General features: G+C 34.4%; 1 protein-coding gene across 2 annotated transcripts in view; it reads right to left on the reverse strand.

Moving 5' to 3' along the window:
- Positions 1–8,059: 8,059 nt before the first annotated feature.
- The window catches only part of CIP2A (cellular inhibitor of PP2A), a 33,115-nt gene continuing 17,965 nt past the window's right edge, over positions 8,060–23,209 (reverse strand). Inside the window, exons 11-21 of one of the 2 annotated variants that reach the window (XM_007098586.3) lie at positions 22,715–22,856; positions 21,275–21,374; positions 19,666–19,784; positions 16,400–16,595; positions 15,609–15,683; positions 15,402–15,512; positions 12,906–13,102; positions 10,624–10,737; positions 10,303–10,385; positions 9,371–9,510; positions 8,060–8,371 (exon numbers count right to left, since the gene is read on the reverse strand). In XM_007098586.3, coding sequence (XP_007098648.2) covers positions 8,201–8,371; positions 9,371–9,510; positions 10,303–10,385; positions 10,624–10,737; positions 12,906–13,102; positions 15,402–15,512; positions 15,609–15,683; positions 16,400–16,595; positions 19,666–19,784; positions 21,275–21,374; positions 22,715–22,856 — 1,448 coding nt within the window. In that variant the 3' untranslated portion in view covers positions 8,060–8,200. Of the gene's footprint in view, positions 8,372–9,370; positions 9,566–10,302; positions 10,386–10,623; positions 10,738–12,905; positions 13,103–15,401; positions 15,513–15,608; positions 15,684–16,399; positions 16,596–19,665; positions 19,785–21,274; positions 21,375–22,714; positions 22,857–23,209 lie in introns of those variants that run through there. The other variant, XM_042999055.1, reaches the window with a different exon arrangement.

Here is a 23,209-nt window from a genome sequence, read left to right on the forward strand (position 1 = left end):
CTTCTATTTTCTAGAAGAGATTATAGGGCATTTGTATCATTTTTCTTAAATGTTTGGTGGAATTCATCAGTAAAACTCTCTTGGCCTGATACTATTTTGGAAGGCTAGTAATTAATTTCTTTAATATAGTCCTATTCAGAGTATCCATAAATTAGTAGCTTGTGTCTTTCAAGAAATTGGTTCATTTCATCTGAGTTATCAAATTTGTGGTCACAGAGATGTTTGTAGTATTCCTTTATTATCCTTCCCATATTCGTAGGCTCAGTAGTGATGATCACTTACAATTAGTAGGCCTGTGCCTTACGGCTATAACCTCTACAAATACTTGTCAGAAAATTTTCTCCCTTAGTTGAGACTTGAAGATTCCAATGAACTGGAGTTGGGTAGTTCTCCTTCCTCCAAATCCGATAAGGCTCCAGAGCTTTTCTTTGTTGGGTAAACCTTTACTATGTTGCTAAGAATGCTCTCTGCTAATTTCAAAAGGATTACGTTCTCTCTGCCTCTGACCAAACATGAGAGGAGTTTTCTCTGATCTTCACTAGAACCTGGTGAGGCTCCCAGAGGTAAAACTCAGGACACTGAAAGTATGGATGCTCTTAAGGATTGATAAACTGTCAAGCTAGTTCACCCAAGTCTGTAGCAATTCATCAAAGTTACCACTCAGGTGTTCCTACCATGCTTGTGCTTCAGGTAAGTTGATCTATATTCTCTGTATTCACCTAACTCCAGTTTTTGAGGTGGTGATTAGTCCTGTGACCTCAATTCGCTGATGAATCTAAATAAAGTCATTTCAGTTTGTTCAGCTTTTTTCTCATTGTGAGTGTGGGAGAAAAAATTTTCAAGCACTTTGCTTCTCAGAGTAGAAACTGGAAGTCCATGTATCTCTTCTTAAATTTTGAACTTCTAACCATGTGCTTATATAATCTATTCCTTACCGCTGCCCCATTCCCAAGTAGAGAATTCCATTTACAGTTGTTAAAATTAAGGTGATACTATTGCCTACAGACGGGACAGATGCAAAATGGGCATAAATACATTTGATTAATATTATAATCATCACTGAATGAGATGTTTTACTACTTGGATCAATCCACATCATTAATAACTCAAGTCTCTTATTTAGATTAGTAGTTCAAAGAGAGCAGCAATTCAAGTCATAGCTCCAATTAGTCTAATCTCAAGGGTGTTTGCATGAAATACAGGTCTAAGTAATTCAAGGTGACCTTGCTTATTAAAGTGTTTTTACACAGCCAGCCTCAAATGTCTATTACTGTTAATTCTCCTCTTGATTCCAGACAACTTTCCATTATTATTCCTGATCTTACAACTAATGGCTTCTATTTTATTTCTGTAAACACAATGCATACATCTTTACTTTGAGATACATGGCCCTAATATTTTTGGACTTTTTAAGAGGCTAATATATAAATGACATTTCTAAATAGAAATATTAAGATGAAATAGGAAAACTCTGATTTATATTAAGTGGAAACTGACTGAAGTTATTACACATATATGGTGGCTTAAGTAGCTAAGTATCTTTTTAAAGCCTGTATGCTCTTAGTGTCCATAAATCTGTCAAAAGAGCTAGGAAGATAACAGGATCCAAGTCTTAGACATACTGTGTTGTTATTAACATTTGGCAAACTTTTTTCAACCATGCCCTTTCCTCAATCTCTTCCAGGAAATTAAAAAATAACAATGTACAACTTCATAATGAATTTTGTAGATTATATGCATTAGTTGGAGAAGCCTGTGACACCCAAGAGAAGGCAGATTTAAAGCATGGAAAATGTCTCTTTCAAAGAGAAAAATGGTTTACTTAACACTGCTTAGAATAGCTACTTCGTAAAAATAAATTAGGTAAGAGAGCAACCTAGACTAGCTTTGGTCAAGAAGTTACCCTAGGTGTAGACAATACTTTGAAGATTTATTTAACTCCTAGTACTAACCTTGCCACCCTGCACACTCTTGAAAATGCAGAATCTTTCCTGTTAATTTTACTTTCTACAATTGGCCATAGGTCTGATGATAAATAAGAAACTGAGGACAAAGGAAATAAAGGTTTCTACCCTATTTCTCTCGCAAAAGGGAGGTAAGTACTTACAAAGAAACTACTAAAAGCCACCAGCTTTATTTTGTATTTTTAAATAAATAAAAACAACACTACAAAATATGTATTATCTTCATTTTGTAGACAAAATTTTCCTTAGGTAAAGTCAGAAATTAAATTTTGATGTGGTTACAAAACTCAGGTTTTAAAACATGGTTTTGAAAATTTTAAAGTAACATTTAAAAATTTTAGAATGTAAATAAACAACAAACTCAAATAATTTCACTACTGAAAGGCAACCAGTTTATCATTTATATTTATACATACCAATATATCTTAAAGATATGCAGATATATGAATCATTGCTTACAGTCTGGTTTTATGCTTTTTCCATCCTTTTTCCAGGATCTCTTTCCATGTGCCTACACATTTTATTATTTTTTTCAAAAGGCTGTTATTTTATTAAATGTATTTTACACTGTATACATGGGTTGCTTCCAATTTTGTTTTTCAATAGTGTCAAAATGCACATTCTAAATCTTGTTGAATATCCTTAAATTCCTAGAAGTGCAATTGTCCATAATACATGTTTATTTATTAAAAAAAAATTATTTATTATTTTTGAGAGTGAGTGGAAAAGGGACAGAGGGGGGTTGGGAAGAGAGGATCCGAAGTGTGCTCTGTGCTGACAGCAGAGAGCCCGACATAGGGCTTGAACTCACAAACTGTGAGATCATGACCTGGGACAACGCTGGACGTTTAACCGACTGAGCCACACAGGTGCCCCCCCAATACGTGTTTATTTTTTAATCACTTATCTGTTTGTGTTTGACTCTCCGGGCTTCTCTTCTGAAAATGTAATATAAAGTTTAAATCTTTTTGAAACACAAGGGCTCTGGGTTTACTGTTCTTTAAGAATCCTTTCAGCTCTAACATGCTCTGATTAACTGAGTTTTATACAAATTAGTTTGTTGTAGTTAATACTTGTTTTTATTTGTGGGTAAATGAAATCCTGCCTAATTGAACGTGAACAGTGTTGTCTTTTCCTAGGGCTAATCATAAGCCCTTTTATTTGAAGTTTGAGAAAAGCATAAGGCCACTCTAATACATTGTATCTTTTGGCTCTTTGAGATTAGTGAGATGAAATATAATTCTTGGAATAGTGCAGATAATGTAATGGAGAGGCAGAATCATGTTCACTACTAAATCCCTGCCAAATGCTCAGCTACTTAGTGGAAAATTAGTTTTTAATAACATAATGAAACTGTAACCCAACCTACTCTATTGACTTTGAAAATGTCACTTTCTGTGCAGCACTGGCTAGACCTTACATAAAAAGCCCTTTGCTGTATATTCTAAGAATTATCCATCGTCTTTAAAGATACCAAGAGCATATAAACACTGGGTCCTTGGGGAATTAACTAAAAATGTGCGTTTACTTGAGAGGAAAGTTACTTTGCCTCACATCTAATGACCTTTACGACGGGCTATTTTAACGTGAAGAAAAGCTGGTTTCTGAGAAGTATGGTACCTCTCATTCCTGGTGATAATTAAGTTTTCTTGGGGTATTTTCAAATGGTTAGATGAACAAAAGCATAAACAAAACAAGCCTCATGACAGGCATGACAGGAAGAAAGTCAATTAGCTACAAAGTGCTGAATAGAGCAAGATTTTTTTAAGATTTCAAAGTGATTTGCAGATTCAAAGAAACCCATAATTTTTGTTTCCCCTAAATGTACGGATTACGAAGCATACAATTTCAAGTACTTATCAGGTTCATTATGTACATTATAAAAAAATTAACCATTTACCTTTTAAAGGCATAGGTCACATTTTCATGTGTTCATTTTTAAAAATTAGTTATTTTGAATGTTAAAGTGAATGCAGAAAATATACAATTTGTTTCTTAATCCAAAAGACTTATCATTATGGGTAATATGCATTGAGTATTTACTGGTGATCATGGAGAGAACCAAGGCGAGTGAACAAGATTAGGGGGTTTGGGAAGGAAAATACTATCCAAAGGGCCCTGTGGTTAAAAAAAAAAAAAAAAAAAAAAAAAAAAAATTCCACATGCCTAACATACCTATTATTTATTTTCTTAAACTACAGAAAGCAAATCTCAAATTCTTGGCTTGTGAGAAGATGCACACACAAAAAGTACACACTCTGTTAAGTGTAAACCTGTAAGTACTATATTTTAGTTTTGTCAGTGATGTAATAGATGATGTAATTTTGATTGCTTTTCACAGTATATCACAATATTACCAAAATGTCCAATTTTTTTCTATTAGAAAGTAAAACAAGTTAAAAAATGTGGCAACCATCAGAGTAACTGACAACGTATTTCAGGCAAGAATTATCAGTGGATGCTGAGATTTGTAGGTGAAAGGTATAAGAAACAGGGTACTTGCAGTATCTCCCCACAAATTACTAATTATTTCAAAAGAGTAAAATAATGTTATAATGAAGATACTACTTGTGGGTAAACAGGTAAATATATTATGATGTTGAGAGCCAGATATATTTCCATATAGTCATTTAGAGGAAAAATTATAACATTGTTTTGGGTGTTAATGATACAGATATATGTCATCTATAGCATAAAAGAAGAGGAGAGGATAAGAAGACCAATGCAGTTGCAGGTTTTCTCCAATTTTATACTAAGTAGTACAATATTAACTCCAAGCAGACTGTGAAAGTTAAGGACTTAATTGTCAAGATAGATTAAAAAAAAAAAGCAAGACTCAACTATGTATTGTCTACAATCATAAGTTTTATATATAATGATACAGGTTAAAAGTAAATGGATACAAAAACATATACCAGACCAACAGAAAACATTAAAAGGCTGGAGTGGCTATATTCATATCAAATAAAATAGACCTCAGACCTTAAGCCAAAGTTTACCAAAGATAAAGAGACACAATAGCAAAGTTTTGACAGTTTTGTAAGTAAAGTTTTATTAGAACACAGTTCTATATGCCTATTCTAAATGCCTATTTATTTACCTGCTGTCTATGGCTGCTTTCTTGCTACAGTCACAGAACTGGGTAGTTGTGATAGAGACCATATGTCTCACAAAGCCTAAAATACTATCTGGTCCTTTACAGAAAATGTTTGCTGACTCCTATAAAGTAATTAAGTCACAAACAAGGTATGTGTTTGATTCATCAGTAGGTAAATCAGAAGCAAGGCTGTAAACACAATTCATAACTATTTGAAAAGAGGAAAAGAAGTTAAAATAAGGTTATGAGATTTAGAGAATATACCTTGATTAGACGTACTTTAACACCTGTGCATGAGCCTTGGGTAGAAGTTGAAAGTCAAACATTTTCATTTAACCAACAGTCTTAAGACAGTCTCATTACATCCTTAACATAAATAACTAGTCTTTATAACAAGTAGAAACAACTAAAAGGACATTAATCTGACAAACTACTCTCAAAACACAGGATTAAGTTTTAATGAGTGTTTGGTTTTGCCCTGACATTAGGCAGTTTAGTATAAATTTCAATCAGCCAAATTTTAAGAGAAGCTCGTATCTGTTCAAGTGGCAAATGTAAATGGCAAAAAGAACTGTGTAATGTACACTTGGACAAACTCCTCATAGCAAATTTTTTTAAGAGAATGTGAGTAATTCTATTATAATGATGCATTTATTTAGTTTTATTTTCTCTACTAGGAAGTGGTCATATATACACAGAAATCATTTGTAAAACTCTTTGGTAGTGGCTCAAACTTGCTTAAACTAAAATTTTTTAAAACACACACACACACACACACACACACACACACACACACACACACACACTATTTTAATCTGAGGTATGGACCTAAAAAGAAAAAAAAAAAGAGAAAAAGTACTTAACATACTAAGGTTAAGAAAAATAATAGCAACAATATGAAAGATGCTACAAGAGAGAGAAAGACTAGGATAAACAGAAGAAATGAAGTGGGTGATGATTAGTATTCACCTTTAAAGCTGAAGCACAATTTTTTCTCTTTAGAGAAAAAAGATAAGGAATAACTCATTAAAATTGTTGTGTTAAAAAAAGGTTACTAAAATATACATGGACTCTGTCTATATAGATCTTTAAGAATAGGCAAATTGAGTGGCTTAAGTAAATGCATACTTGGAAAAATGGACTAGATCTGAACCATCCAGCAGTATGGCAGTTAAAATTTTAATTCTTCAGTTGCACTACCCTTATATTTTAAGTGCTCAAAAATCACATGTGGCAGGGGCACTTGGGTGGCTCAGTCAGTTAAGCTTCCAACTTAGGCTCAGGTCATGATCTCATGGTTTGGGAGTTTGAGCCCCGTGTCGGGCTCTGTGCTGACAGCTCAGAGCCTGGAGCCTGCTTCAGATTCTTTCTCCCTCTGTCTCTGCCACTCCTCCATTTGTGCTCTGTCTCTCTCTCTCAAAAATAAACATTAAAAAAAATTTAAAAACAATCACATGTGCCTAAAGGCTATGATACTGGACAGTGTATAGAACATTTACATCATTATAAAAAGTTCTATTGGGCAGTTCTGGGCTAGGCTCAGTGTCTTAAAAGTGTCTAAAGTGTGAAGATAGTTTGATTTTCCCTAGAGGTTTGGTTTATTTTATTTATTTTTTTATTATGTTTCTTTTATTTTTGAGAGGCAGAGAGAGACAGAGCGTGAGTGGGGGAGGGGCAGAGAGGCAGGCTCCAGGCTCTGAGCTGTCAGCACAGAGCCTGACACAGGGCTCAAACTCACGAACTGTGAGATCATGACATGAGCTAAAGTCAGATGCTTAACTGACTGAGCCACCCAGGCACCCCTGGTTTATTTATAGAATTTTCTCTTTTATTTTACAAAGCCTTTTATTCTTCAGTCATATTTATCCATTTAAACACTTTTTCATGTAAAATTGAAACTGCATGCAATTTCAAGAGAGAAACAGAATGTACCCCTTATAAAACAACAATCTAAAACATGTTACTCTGTACAATGCTGTTTTTAAAATCTGCAGAACTATACAAAATGTATCCAAGTATGTAAAACTATTATAGTTTGACACTTAATGTAATTAGCAAATTATGAAAATATATTTAATTTCTAAAGATAATTTCAGGTATATTATGGTTGAAAAATAGAAGTAAATATAAGTTAACTTAAGTCACAGGAAGATATAAATAGGGAAGAAAACACTAAGCAAAATTAATGGTTATAAAAAGTAGCAATAAAAATCAACCAAATATCGATATAAAAACTCTTCTGTTTTAAACACCACTTAGAACATTTGATTCAAATGAAGAGTACTGAAAAAATCCCTTTGTATTAAAGAAATACATGTATAAGGATATTTAAACTATGCCTTAAAATTAAATGGCCAAATTAAAAACTATTTCAATGAAAGGCAATATATTAAATGCAACTGACATTAGAATCAACAACATATAACAGATTTCTGAATATGTAGCAAGGGTGGAATCCAAGTTATCCTTATGTAAATCAAAAGAAATTCATAATTGATTGGAAATGATATGGGTATACCAACATAGTACATTTTAAAAAGATTAAAAATTAAGGCTATTCATAATTGTACAAACTATAGTGTTTTTTATGTGACAATGTATTCATTTAACACATCAGATATTTTCTAATTTTCATACATTATTTTTGTAACTATTCATTATATTTTTTCAAATTTAGAACTAATACCGTACTGTATTTTAAATGCAGTAACAAAATTATTTTAAATTCACTGAATTTTCTTTTGTGCTATTTAGAAAAAAATTTCCCTGGCAATAATATGCCTTCTCTTTTTATACTAGTAATTGTATTTTCAATTTATTAATCTTTAGGATTGTTAAATCAAGAAAGTTTGATTTAAAATCTAATTACAAATGAGAATAAATTAAAAATCAGAAGAAAAATGGAAAAACTTTACAAAAACAATAATGGAGGTCAAGAAAAATATTCTAATATAAGAATGAAAGATAGCTTTAAGCAATAAAAGCCAGAAACAGAAAGTAAAACTTTTAAGACCAAATAAAAATATTTATCAGATCACGTTCTTTACTAAATTAATAATTAGACAATAATCGACTACTGTTCTGGGGTCACAAATTACCTTCTCTACCACACCTCCCCAGGAAGATAAATACATAACTTCTATATGCTGAGATTCACAGTTTCTGGACTTATTTTCCCACCACTTAAACTGTGGATCATTGCGATCATATGAGAGTGTTTGTTCAACTCCTCTTGCTGAAGTTTCACCAGCGACTCCTTCTCTTCCAAACGACCTTCTAATTGGGCCTTTTGAACCTCTAGGGAGGAAGCCTAAAGAATTGGGGAAAAGGGGAAGATTTGAGGAAAACAACTTAGCATGTCTTCCCTTCACAGGTATCTTAAGATGTTCTAATTTTCATTTGTAAAACAACCATGTCAAAGGACACATTACAAATATGTACTACATTTAGTTAAATTATATAGTAAGTTTAAGATAAGGAATTATAAATAATACAGATTGGAAAAACACATTCAATGCATCTTTTTAAGTCAATATTAGCAGCTGAAATTTTGCAGAAAATATTACACATTACAATTTGGAATCACTATTAAGATAACCACATTAAAGGAGAACCAGGAAATTGGTAAATGTGGCATTAAATTTTATGCCTCTTCTGTCATTTGTGCTCTGTGGTTGTTCAAATGGTCATTCAATCCTAGTCCTCATCTTCCTGGTAGCAGATGGGCCAGAAAGCACTATTCACAGCTACCACACATAAACAACCAGGACAGGTGGAATGAGACTAGACCAGATTCAGAATACTGCATATGTCTACTGTTCCACTTAGCTTTGTGACTGACCTTGAGCAAGTAACTCAAGACTCACTTTCATTTGTAGGTTTAAAATACTTATTGATAATTATATATTAATATATGTGTTAGCAGGATTAAGAAAAATGTTTCAAGGGGTCCTTTGCAAATTATAAAGTTCTGAACAAATATGAACTACTCCTAAAAGAACGGAGATGCAGCCATATACAATTATACATGTGGATGTATTTGGCATCCAGAACTGGGAATCCCTTTAGGTATTCTTTGCCTACTTAAAAGGAGTTAAGTGCTGGCACAGAATATATATTTAATAAAGTTTTGGTGATTTTAGGAAATCACCTTTCACATTGTGAAGAGAGTCTTTATAATAAAACAATTGTCAATTTTGAGATTATAGTATCTTCTAAATGCAATTACTAAGTAGAACTTTAATTTACCCAAATTCATCTTTTTCACAAAATCAGACTTACTATAAATGAGAACTCAACAGATTCTTACCTTAATGCTCAATTCTTTTCTTATCTGTTCTGTTCTGTTTAATTCTTTTCTAAGGATATCAATGGTTTCTTCCTTATCTTCCCTTTCTTTTTGCAAAGCTTTAATCTTTTCTTCTTGTACTTTTGTTTTTTGTTGCATATCTTAAAAACAAACAGAGTCAGCTATATGCCCAGAAGTCCTATAACTGATGTTACCCTGAAAAAGTTTATTAGGCAGTACGTAATTAGGGCAAAAAAACGACAACTAGGAACATGAGGAAATATCTTGCTGGAAATAAAAGTTTTACAGTATTTGATTAATAAAAAACACCACCTAACTCATCCCCATGCCAGTATTAAACAAAAAATGCCAAATCTCCATGTCTTTCCCTTTTCCTCTGTTCCTATTATATATATATACATATATATATATATATATACACACACACACACACACACACACACACACACACACACACACATATAGTAATGAGGGGAAAGACAAACCTTAGAGCTCAAAGGTTAGAAGAGAGATGGAGAAAAGTATGAAAATTATATAGGCAGATGTCTGTATTCTAAGGCAAGTGAGTTAGAACAAAAATGTTTTTTTGTGGATTTCAGAGCTACTACTATTGAGAAGCTGGTAACTAAAAATTACCTAGCACTGCCACCTGCTGTTACATTCTTTTAAAACTCATTTTAAAAAGAATCCTTTCTTTAACTCCCAGATTAAAAAAATATATATATTGCTTTTTCAATTTAATCAGTCTAACTAAACTGCTCTGTAAAATGTTATGGCAAGAAAAGGGGAGCTGTTTAAAATGTGATTTAATGTTTAAAACAATGAGAGAAGTAGAAAATAATGAAAAAGCAAAATAAAAACCATTCATGCTTTTTCTTCCAACACAAGATATGTTAAAATATAGACAATTTATTAAATAAGAAGCTACTTACTTGCTAGCTTACATTCTCTGTCTACTAGTTGGTTCTGTACTTCTTTTCTCTGTTCTTCTTTCTCTATTAATTGGGCAATAGTCCTGAAGTTATAAAAATATAGAAGAAAACATCAAGGAAATATTTTTTTCTCTCCAAAAAGTATTTTATGAGACAGTTAATAAGAATAACAATCACCTTCACATTTTGCCAAAAATGTATTTTATATCTAAAATAAGTTATAATTCCATTAATTTATCTGTAAAAATAATGTTCTATATAAAGGGAATCATTGTTTTTGAAAAATCCAAAATAATTAGAATTAAGAACTAGGGATTTTACTTTTCATTTTGTTGCTTGAATGACTCATTCAACTTTTTCACTGTCTCAATTTGTTTATTTAGAGAATCACATGTGATCTGTAAATCTTTATTCTTCTTTTCGGTGGTTTCATTCCTGAAAAGACAAGATGAGTTGATATTTTTATGGAGGCAAACATATGATGAGGAAAACACTGTGTGTCCTTTTATTATTTCTTCAAATCAAACTGCATACACTGAAGGAAAGAAGAGGAATGTTATGAACAAGCAAGCCAAGAAGAAAGAATAGTAACTCAAAAAGATATTAAAGATATGTTTTGGGCGATGTTGGAGGTAATATTTACTATGAAAAGAAAATATGCAGGGCATTTACCTCATATTTATGGATATAGAGCTTTATTTTACAGATAACATTGCCTTACATAATTTGCTATATAGTTATCTTTATAGTTAGGTCCAGAAATTTTTTAAAAACTTCTCTAAAACGATGAAGTCTATTAAAACATAAAACTTAAGTCTGCCATCATTAGCCTCTTGGGCATAATATATGTTTAATTAAAAATGTCAAATTAACAAAGTGGTTGAGGACACAAAACTTCTCTGGTCTCTTTAGAGCTCTGCATCTAATAGTCCTGCTTATTTTGCCTGCAAAGTAAACACAGAAATACTTTCTAAAGTGATACTTTGACACCCAAGTATCTTAAGTATAAAATGTCCTTTTCACGTCATTAAGTACAAACTAGTGGCACTGGGCAAATCTGGCCAGAAGTATTTTATTTGTCCCACACAGTTTTAAAATTTTGAATTTGGGGGCACCTGGGTGACTAAGTCAATTAAGTGTCTGACTCCTGGTTTTGGCTCACATCATTATCTCACACTTCTTGAGGTCCAGCCTTGCTTCAGGCTCTGCACTCATAGCACAGAGCCTGCTCGGGATTTTCTCTCTCCCCCTCTCTCTCTGCCCATCCCCTGCTCACACACTCCATTTCTCTCCCAAAATAAGTAAACTTAAAAAAAATAAAATTCTAAATTTGAATGCCTTTAGGTAGTCTCTACCATTATAAATGATCTTTCCCCAGCCAGCTTCATTATTTGTTACCCACATGGCCCTTTAAGGCAGGAGTTTTACCTCTTGGCCCCTTACTCACTATCTGAACATCAGCAGTTCCTGGAAACCACGTATTTCTCTGGGACCACTGCTTACTTTTTCTCACACCCTGACTTAACAACAATAGTCCACTCTGTCAGGGCTGCCTAAAACAATCAAACTTTGGAGCAAGTTGTTGGGAGAAAATATCCCATTTGGGATATTTTAGCATCACAAATTTTCTAGATGCTATACATTTTCTACACTTCATTTTAGCTGATGGGCAAATGAGCACATGGACCTTGCAGAGTTAAAATTTTCTGTATCTCTGTATTAATAGCGTAGACAAAACATTTTTTCAAATCTTACCAATCTTAAAATGTAAGTTAAAACAAAGAACACGTTAACCAGAATGTTTTAATTTTTATTGTTTGGTAGAAAACACATAACTGTTCCTGGTCTTCTTTATATTTCAGAAGTTTTAAAACTGACCTAAAAGATAGAAAATTTCAACAAAGGAGTAAAACACAATCTCACATTTTGTTAGTGGGCATGTAAGTTACTGTAGCCTTTTTGGAAGGAAACTTGGCAATCCATCAAAAATTTGAAGACACATACCCTTTAACCAACAATTCACCTATAAGAATTTATTCCACATATATAGTCATACATATAAGTAAACCATATTCAACGACATTAAGGAGAAATGCTGACAACAAATTAAGCGATGATTTAAACACTAACATCCGAGTTTCCATGCTATTAGGCTGAATACTATGCAATATTCAACACATTCGATCTGCAGAAATGGCCCATTAAATGGTTTAACTTATTACAAACTGTGGTAACTATGTACTGTTTCAGACCCTAGGGATTTGTCAGACTCGACTTTGTCAGACAAAGCAGACTCAACTTGTTCTTGTGGTGCTAACATCTCAGATGACTAATGACTGCATGAATACATGAAAAAAGTACAGTCAACTGGAAAAAAAAAACAAAGAGACCTGAATTGTTTCTGACTTGGACCCGGAGTTTGAGTAAGCAATACTTCATTTACCTGTGATGTAAGTTTCCTGCCAACTACTTAACTTATGGAATTATCAGAACATAGGAATGCTTACAAAAGGATTTTAGGACCACAGGAAAAAAAAAAAAAAATGCTGTGTATTCATTCTAGATTCTAACTTTACACAGAAATATTTACTTTATTCATTTACCTCTGAACAAGTTCCATGTAGGATTTTGTGAGTATTTCATGTTCTTCAGCCACAGACTCTAATTTTCTATTATGTTGGAAGAGATGCTCAATATCACTCTGGGCTCTTTCTGATTCAACCTGTTGTGCCTTCAGCAACACACCAAGCTCTTCATTTTTTCTCTCAACTTCTCTCAACATACCAGCAAGTGTCCGTGCCTAAAAACAAACAAAACAGAACAGAGGCTTTTCTACCATGTATATAATATGCTCAGTTTCTACAATTTAAAAGGTTTACCAAATATCTAATAGGCTAGCATCTATTGGGTTATATAAAGTTTTATTAGTCACACATACTTATTATTTAACTAGTTCTAACAAATCTGACACTGTTACAGTTTTTTACTTAATAGATTGTTCTGACCAGAACAATCTTGGTATGGTCAGATTCACAGAAATGAACACAATTATAACAGCACGAAGGTAGCTCTACATACATCACTCAATTAAAAGGGTAAGTGTGCTCCTTGGGGCTAGCCATCAACTCCAAACCATAAAATTTATACAAATCAGTTTTCTCCATTTTAGGTAGGAATTAAGAATAAGATCTTAACCATATCACAGATGTTTAAGAAAACGCTTAAAATCAACACAGAGAATACAATCTAAATTTAATATGAAAGTATTTGTGACATGAAACATTAAAGAAACAGAAAACTAGAATGAGAAGTGAACTCTCCCCACCATTCATTAGCCTGAGAAATACTCTTATTTTGAAATGCCAGATAAAAACCTAAGCCCTTCTATATTTTTATGACAGTCTATAAAACAGTTAATACCCCATTATTATTTTTATAAGTCTTTCCAGTAAAATGAGTAAAACATTAAATTCTCCAATAAAATGCAAGACATGTTCAACAGATATAGAATATAAGAATGCGCTATGGGAAGGGAGAGGACAAAATGATTTTAATATCACTAATTTTTTTGTTGGAATTTATGATAAATTCAACATGCTATTAGTCAAATGAATCTATGTCAAAAGAAAAGGAAAGCATATGGTTATATTTATTCATATTTTTAAAAATATCTGTACTTAAGACTCTAAAGGTATTCTATGTATCATTGATTTTAATGCTTCTCTCAAAAGTCAAATGACTTTATTATAATTCATTACAAATGATATCAAACTGTTGAGATTCCATTTGTGTCTGTTAGGAAATTTCATACTACTGCAGTAAGTTCTTACTCCTAATGATGCACACAGCACAATATCGAACTTTCTGAGCACCTGAGTATGGTGCTTGCTGGGGCCGGGAGATAAATAGTCTCTGACATCAAGGATCGAGGTGGGGTTATACAATTTTCACAAGTGTGGGAAGAAGAGGACCAGAGAAAGCTTCCTAAGAAATGGAGGTAAACTAAAACCTGAAGGATTATTAGGAGTTAGGCAGAGAAAGAGGAAAAGTGTTCCAGACATGGCAGAGCAAGTAAAAAGACAGGGAGACCTAAGAGTATGCCAAGTAACTGCAAAGTAACAGAACTGCGTAAGAAACTGCAAAGTAATCTAATATAGCTGACTGCAGAGAATGCACAGAAATGCCAGGAGATGCGGAATGAGTTAGAATCCTTGTGTGCCAAACTAAGGAATTTAAACTTTCTTCTGAGTAAAATGGATAGCCACTGCAGAGTATTTAACACAGAAGCAATAAAATCAGATTACAGCCTCAGGGCTCACTGTGGAGGAAGAAGGGAGAGTGGAACAAAATACAAGACAGATGACTTGGGATGCATGGGGAGGGTGGTTGAGAAGAGGGCTCCAGCCTGAAGGTAGGAAGTATAGGCTCTGCTATGTTTTCATATAAAAAAATGAAGGATTTGACCTTAGCAAATAGTGGCAAGAACAGAGAGAAGGCAGAAAAAAGTAATATTTAGAAGGTAGAATCAACTGGATTTGGTAAAGGACTCCTTACAGAAGGTAACTGTGTGACTTCCAGGTTTCTTGTCTGGAAAACCCTTCAGAACAACATACAAAAAAGAATAAATTTTTAAAAAGGTTGCTGAGTTCAGGACTGGTTATACAGAATGGGAAGTATTTGCTATTTTTTAAACAGAGCTATATAGGAAGCATTTACTACTGAGCAAAAAGGATCTTGGCTCAGCACATAAAATTGGCGGCATTAACATTCTGGTAATGACTGGAACCATAGACTACCTAATAACAGCAAAGGGCTTAGAACATATCATGGGGAAAAGCCAGTATTTTAGGGTTGAGTGGAGAAAAAGAAACTCATAAAGGATACAGAAAAAGAATAGCCATTAATTCAGAAAGAAAACCAGAAGTTGACGTTGTGACCAAAATTAAACAGGGGAGGGTTTCAAGATGGAGGGAACAGTCGTGTCAAATGCTGAGAACAGTTTACTTCAAATACAGGAACAAAAATAGAACCACAGTTTTGTACATGTACTACTTCATTTATTTTTCTACTTATCAGCTAGATCTTTGTATTGTCCACACCTCGGTCTCAGCTTGAGTTCTTTGGCAGCGGTACTGAGCAATCAGCCGATCAGCCTGGGCCAAGGCTAGAGCTTTTGCTTCCAAAAGATCTTGTAGCCTACTTTCTTTGGACTATAAGAAAACATACCATCAATCTTTATCACTTCCCAGAAAACACCTTTAATAAAGCTTAACAGTTACATATAGTTAAAACGAGCTTGTACTCACAGCTAATGTGGACAGTTTCATTTCATATACATCCATTATGTCAGATATTCTCACATCATTAATCTGATCCTTTACCTAAGTTTTAACAGTCAAAAATCAGAAAGCTTTCACATTCAACAAAATAAAAAAAATAAACGTCTAATGTGAAACTAAATCATTAAAATTTAATGAGTAACAATGTAAAAAAATACGAATGTCCTATCAGGTGGTTCACAAACATTTCACTAACCTGGTTATAGCAGAAGAGTATCTGGGTAGGATTTGATATGCTTGTGGGATATATTTCTTAGATGGGAGGTAATAGAGGGGTAAGGGTGGGCTGCCTGGGGAAGACTAGGGGGAAAAATGATTGCTGTGCTAAAATGTTATAATTTTATGGCTAATGTTTTTCTTTCTTTCCAAACTTTCTAGAATATTGTTATTTTCATATTAAAAGAAAGGTTTCGGGATGCCTGGGTGGCTCAATCAGTTAAGCGTCTGACTTCGCCTCAGGTCATGATCTCATGGTTCGTGGTTCCGAGCCCCGCATGGGGCTCTGTGCTGACAGCTTAGAGCCTGGAGCCTGCTTCAGATTCTGTGTCTCCCTCTCTCTCTCTGCCCCTTCCCTGCTCATGCTCTATTTCTCTCTGTCTCAAAAATAAATAAACGTTAAAAAAAAAAAAATTAAAAGATAAGGTTTCATTGCTCAAATTTGCATCTAAAGTTGCTTAAATAAATATTATAATCAGGGCTGATATTTAGTTGTTATGTACCACGCAGAATCTCATTTATAACGCCTATTTGCCACTCACCACCATTCCAGCCTGTAGTTTCTCTATTAATTCCTCAATGTTCAATCCAGGAACTCTAGCTTTCAAAAGTGGAGGAGTTAAACATTTTACCGATCTTGGAACACTGTGATTTAATGATTGCAAGGGCATTCTCCTGGGCATGTGTTCTGTTTCCTGTTGTCTATAGGCATTGTTTGCTGCTATGCTTTCTCCAAGTCTGAATTGGAATCAAAAAGAAAAACAAATGATTACAAAAAATAGAGAAAAAGGCAAAGTTAGTATAGAATTAGGGAATCTCTAGAATGGATCTTTTTGGGAATATAAGCCTTCACATGTTTTTGAAATAATCTTGGAGTTTATGATGAAGCCAAATTTTGGAAAATATCCTAAAAATTTGCCAGAAGAAACTCTTTTCTAGTTACAACCCCTTATAATGACAATTCCACCTCTGGTTTGGAGGCACCGGAACTGGTCTTTGAGTGTGGATTAATTGTAAAAATTAAGTACAGTGATATTGCTATTGGTAAGAACATCCTTCTTACCATGGACAACATCACCCATCCTTTACCTATGTCCTTCAGTCTTGCCCTTTCTCGCCAGTACTTTCTCACCAACCTGACTATTCTGCCCCTTCTATTTACCATATCTTGTTCCTGCCTCAGGGCCTTTGTATGAGCTGTTCCTTTACCAGATCTGCATAGACTTGGCTCCTTCTTATCATCAGGTCTCAGTTCAAATTCACTTCCTCAGAAAGGTCCCTCCGTCCACAGTGAAGTGCACATTATGAAACTTAATTTTTTAAACTTGTATCCCAACTAGAATGTAAACCACATGACAGTGGCTCCTGGTCTAATTTACTGCAGTATCAAAAATGCCTATTAGAGGGGTGCCTGGGTGGCTCAGTCGGTTAAGCGGCCAACTTCAGCTCAGGTCATGATCTCGCGGTCCGTGAATTCAAGCCCCGCGTCGGGCTCTGTGCTGACAGCTCAGAGCCTGGAGCCTGTTTCAGATTCTGTGTCTCCCTCTCTCTGACCCTCCCCTGTTCATGCTCTGTCTCTCCCTGTCTCAAAAATAAATAAAACGTTAAAAAAAAAAAAATTTAAAAAAAATGCCTATTAGAGGGCCTGCACATTGCTGGCCCTCACCAGATGTTTGTTAAATGTTTAAATAAAACAAACATACACCAAAAACCTACTTATGTACCCACCCACCCAGCATATGAATTCACCTTATTAAACTAAGATGATGTAAAGAGAGGCAAAAACAGACATAAATAAAACAAATGAATACCTTAAACAGTGTCAAAAGAGAAACATAGACAACACCAGTAAGAATGGGGCAGCCAAGATATAAAGTGGTAGATTTCACATACAGAGACAGAGGATAAGACTCCCACTTTCAGTGAAGCTGAAGCTTTCCATTCTGAAACACAGGGGCTTTCCTTTATATCAGATTACCAAAGCTGGAGCAACCAACCCACCACAAAATGAAGCAGCTTCAAAGACCACTTTTTAAAAATTTTTTTTTTAACATTTATTTATTTTTCAGAGAAAGAGAGAGAGAGCGAGCGCTTGAGAGGGGAAGGGCCAGAGAGAGTGGGAGACAACAGAATGTGAAGCAGGCTCCAGGCTCTGAGCTGTCAGCCCAGAGCCTGATGTGGGGCTCGAACTCACGAACCGCGAGATCATGACCTGAGCCAAAGTCAGACGTTTAACCAACTGAGCCACCCAGGCGCCCCCAGACCACTTCTATCTTTAAATTGAGAAGCTCTCTATTTGTCCATTTATTTGTTTAAAAATATTCACTATAAAATGAAGACAATTTTGATTATGTGGTCTTGTTCTCCATAGTTCTTAATCTCTTAATTTAGGATTACTTAAATTATTAATTCTGAAAATGAGTTTGCTAAGTCAGTTAAAGAAAATAGCTGAGGTTAGCAAACTTTTTAAAAGACAATGCAGTAAGTATCTTAGGCTTAATAGTTACAACTACCTAATCCTGATGTCATAGCATAAATGTAGACACAGAAAATGCAGACAATATGAAAATGAATGGGTTATGTTCTTGTTGCAATAGAACTTTATCTACAGCCTGCCTGCTGGCTATAGTTTTCAGAACGCCAGCATACAGGAGTGTCTTACCTGCTTATCAACTTGCTTCAGTTTATTCAAACCACTTTTGCAAATTCATTTATACTAGCCACTTAAATGTTTTTTTTTAAGTTTATTTATTTTTGAAAGAGAGAAAGTGAGTGGGCAGGAGAGAGGCAGAGAGGGAAAGAGAGGATCCCAAGCAGGCGCCGCACTGACAGTGCAGATGTGGGGCTTGAACTAATGAACTGGAAGATCATGACCTGAGCTGAGACCAAGAGTCATATGCTTAACCGACTGAGCCACCAAGGTGCCCCAAGCCCCTTAAATTTTTTAAAATTAAAGTAGAACACAACTGGACATTTGGTTAACCATTTAGTTTACAGAGAGCCCGAAAATCTCAATTTTTTTCAAACATAACAGCAAATACTCTCTTAATGTTTGAAATTAATGAGTATAGTGGACAATTCTGCCTGGCCATTATCTATTCCACTTTCTGAAAAAAAGCACAGGATTTTTCTTTAGGAACACTACCACCACACCCAACCTTTCAGTCCACATAGTTCTTTACGGCTGAACCCTTGGTATCTGTAAAACGATCCAGATCTGGTCAATGAGAGTGATGCTTAGACTTATCATTTATACAACTGGGAAAGTTCTTTGTTTTCTTTTCTGTTTTGTTTTTGTTGGTAGTTTTTTAGTCCTAAAAGCTATGTTCTTTGTTAAGTGTTTAATCCTTTAGAGCAGGTTCTCATCATATCCTCTGGCAATTCTGTGGTTACCTACAACCCTTAAGCTGAGGAAGTTTTTCCTCAAATCTAACCTAAATGTCTTTTTACCTTTTTTTTTTTTAAGTACAGCTAACACAGGGAAACTTGTTCTATCTTGTAAGAAATAAACTGATAGGATGTAAAGCATGGTTCAGAAGCTGCTATGTTAATAGAGCAACTGAGAGACAGAGAGGCATAGTGCCTGGATAAAATATTTAACCACCTAAATGTAGTTTTTCCCTGAGTATACACCTGGTCTTTTCAGTTACTGGAATCAAGTTTTCTTTTAATCACTTGAAAAATTACTGACTGTTACAATGTCTTTAATTCACAAATTTTCTAATCTATCTGTATTGAGGACTACCAAAGAAACATAGCAGGATATTCCAGAACCACGAGAGATATACCGCAAATGACTACAACTCACACTAAGGCAGGAAAATCTGGCAGTGGAGCAGCTTCCAATAGTATTCCCAATCCACACTGTACTTGTTCTCTATTATCTGATGTTAAAGCAAAAGCCAAGGGTGTAATCAGGCGTGGATCCTAAGTAAATCAGAAACCAGAAAACAAGAAGCAGAAAGAATAATGTCAGGCTTTTTAGAGCAAGATGAGTAAATAGAGCTAAATCATAAAATAATTCTAGGCAAATTGTGAACAGTTTCTACGTGATGTTCGAATGTATTCATTAGCCTTTACCTAGTTATAGTTATCTACACAGTCAATATGAACACTAGCTTTAAAAATTTCTGGCAAAAGTTTTGAATGGTTTTGTTGTGCCTATGAAAATCATATTTTCAATATTTGGATGAATTTAAAATATCCATAGCTGACTGATTTTTGAATTTTGTTTGTCCAGCTACCCTTAAAAAAATCTGGCTATAAGAAATAATAACTAATCATTTCCAATTAAAGTCAAAAGAATAAAATTCAAATTAACTAAAAAAATTCCAATTTAGTAACTGAAATAATTATACTTAAAGCATAAGTCTTTCATGTCAGCAAATATTTTTTATTCGTACTGTAAGCCCCAAATAATTTATTCTGAAAAACATCTCCTAAAGGACATAAAAATCAGTTTGATTCAACTTTTAAGGTGTTAACAGAGAAAAATACTAAAATATGAATCCTTTATAATTATCCACATTTTACTATGTTGAGTGTCTTGTAAGTACTCAGTTACAATTGAAGGCCACAGAACCATGTTAAGAGCTGGGCTTTATCTCCATAACCTTCATGGTAACTCTTTGTAACTGCTCCTATGGAGAGGGATCATTATTTTCATTCTGTAGTTACGGAAACTGAGGTTCAGAGAAGTGAAATAACTGCTCAAGTCCTCAAGTCCACACTAATAAATGGTGGAGTCAACATCTGAACTCCATCTCTTAAGCATTATGCTCTCAGAGTGTGTAAGTGGCACCTGTGTAAGGTTTCAGTTTTGGCTTCCATACAGGCCCGGAGCCATCTTTGTTAAATCATTATAGTAACTTAACTCACACATGTAAGTCAGGTTTTGAGGCTATCAAGGTAAACATTTAGAGCTCTTATTCAGCTACTACTATCATCAAAATTTGCGAGTTAGCTATTTTCTGCACACCCTCTCTCGTCCTGTTATCATTCACAATCAAGTCCTTTTCTTCCAGATGTGTCCTTTATCCTCTTAATATCCTACCTCATCAACCCCAACCAAAACCAAAAACTCCAAAACAAATACCACCCCCTCTTCACTGCAATACTAGTAGAAATAAACAAACCTGAAGTAGGACACAAGAAAGGAAAAAGGCTGAGGAAGCGCTACTATCATAAACAGCCCATACATTAGAATCAGAAGCATTTATGTTCAATTTCTGCAAAACTATGTAAAATCACCATATACTGGGAACATTACAGCTACTTAAGACAACTAACAATTGTCTTCTGATGGCCAATTCTAAGAGAAACATTTTCTAAAGATTAAGAATATTAAAACAGAAAATCACACATTAGGAAGCATTTATGTATGAATAAACTTCAATATTTGAAGAGTTTAAACTCACCTGCAGGATTTTGTAGAAGCTTACTTCCATGCCAGGAACCAATGGTTTAAGCTTGTTCATCAAATCAAGAGTTTTCAAAACTACATCAGCAGCAAGTTTGCTTTAAAAATAAGTCATATTTCAATTCGATAACTAAAAAACTGCTTAGATATTTATTTCTGTCATAATTCTAAGAAAATTCTGAAAAACCAACACTTTTGTTTCTAAACCTCAGGAAGATGAAGTATTTTATTTATTTATTTTGAGAGAGAGAGAACCCAAGGAGGCTCTGCACGCTGAGTCCGACATAGGCTTGATCTCATGAACTGCGAGATCATAACTTGAGCCGAAATCAAGAGTTGGACGCTTAACCAACTAAGCCACCTAGGCGTACCAAAGTATTGTTTCTTTTGGGAAGTAAAAATACAATAGAGACCAGCATCCTTATAACCCAAGTCCAAAAAAACAAATTGGCATTAATAGTCTAAGTTTAGGGGCGCCTGGGTGGCTCAGTTGGTTAAGCGGCCAACTTCGGCTCAGGTCACGATCTCGCAGTCCGTGAGTTCGAGCCCCGCGTCGGGCTCTGTGCTGACAGCTCGGAGCCTGGAGCCTGTTTCAGATTCTGTGTCTCCCTCTCTCTGACCCTCCCTCGTTCATGCTCTGTCTCTCTCTGTCTCAAAAATAAACGTTAAAAAAATTAAAAAAAAAAAAAATAGTCTAAGTTTAGACAGTGTTTGTTTTTCTAAACTCAAATACCAGCATGCTTCAATTTTCTGCTCCAAATTACTAGCAGCATTGACAACATGACCTATTTAATTCTTAGCTCTGTCATTGGAATATCAACAATAAAGGACAACCTTAAGTGGTGTAGAATACCTAATACACTAAATACCAATACACTAAACCATGTTTTCAGCCTTGTACCACAAGGCAGTATAAAAAAGTAAAAAAAGGTAATCCTTGTTCTTGAGGATCACAAATTATTGACAATTGTGACATTTATGGAAATCAGAACAAATCAGTATGTAGCATTTAGCAGGTCCTCACTAAAGACTTGTTAATGGACTTAATTCATGAGGGAGGAGGGGGATAAAATAATCTCATCACTATCAGAGAAAATCCACCTTTAAATGAAAGTCCTGACATGCCAGTGAAAAGAACAACCTTTGTTAGTACAAAAACTACTAATTTCCTCATAATAAAAAAATGACTCTTTTTCCATGCTTTTTGGTTAAAATGAACATAAAAATAATTCCTGAGGCAATGTCAAAAAAACCTCCTAAAAAGGAGTATAAAAGACCCTTAGATAATAACAAATTAAAACAACACAAAATGAACAATGGAAAACAAATCACATGTTAAGATTATCCTTTCTTTAGAAGCATATAAACTATGAATTGAATGTTTTTAAAATTATTAAAAAACTTTTAATTCTGTCCCATTTGGATTTCATATACGCACCACAAATCAGAATCTGCTACCTTTGTTCCAAACCCCAGATCAATCTTGCCATATGTAAATTGTTGTTCTATCAGAGTGGTACATTTGACAGTAGTCAGAATTTTTGCAACATGCATTTTTAGAGTATCATCTCCACACAGAGGTAAGTTTTGTTAAGGAATACAAACAAAAAATTTTCAAAAAACCGCTTATATTTGTATAGCACTTTATAGTATCTAGAGTGATTTCATACAAAGTATCTTGTCACTCCACTTCCATACAATTATTATTAGCTCAATGGCAGATTAGGAAACTAGACCTCAGAGAATTTAAGTGACTGGTAAGTGGCAAGAGATGGGACTGAGACCAAAAGTCTGTTACTCTGCTGGATGTTAGTATTAGCAGGTTATCACAATGGTTCAATATTTGCTGAACCAAGGGAAGTTATTTTTTCCTATTTTGTATACTACAAGTTAATTTGAATATCTATATTAAAAAGGGGTCGGCTTTGGCTCA

This window comes from Panthera tigris, chromosome C2 (assembly GCF_018350195.1).
Source record: "Panthera tigris isolate Pti1 chromosome C2, P.tigris_Pti1_mat1.1, whole genome shotgun sequence".
NCBI classification, from domain to species: domain Eukaryota; kingdom Metazoa; phylum Chordata; class Mammalia; order Carnivora; family Felidae; genus Panthera; species Panthera tigris.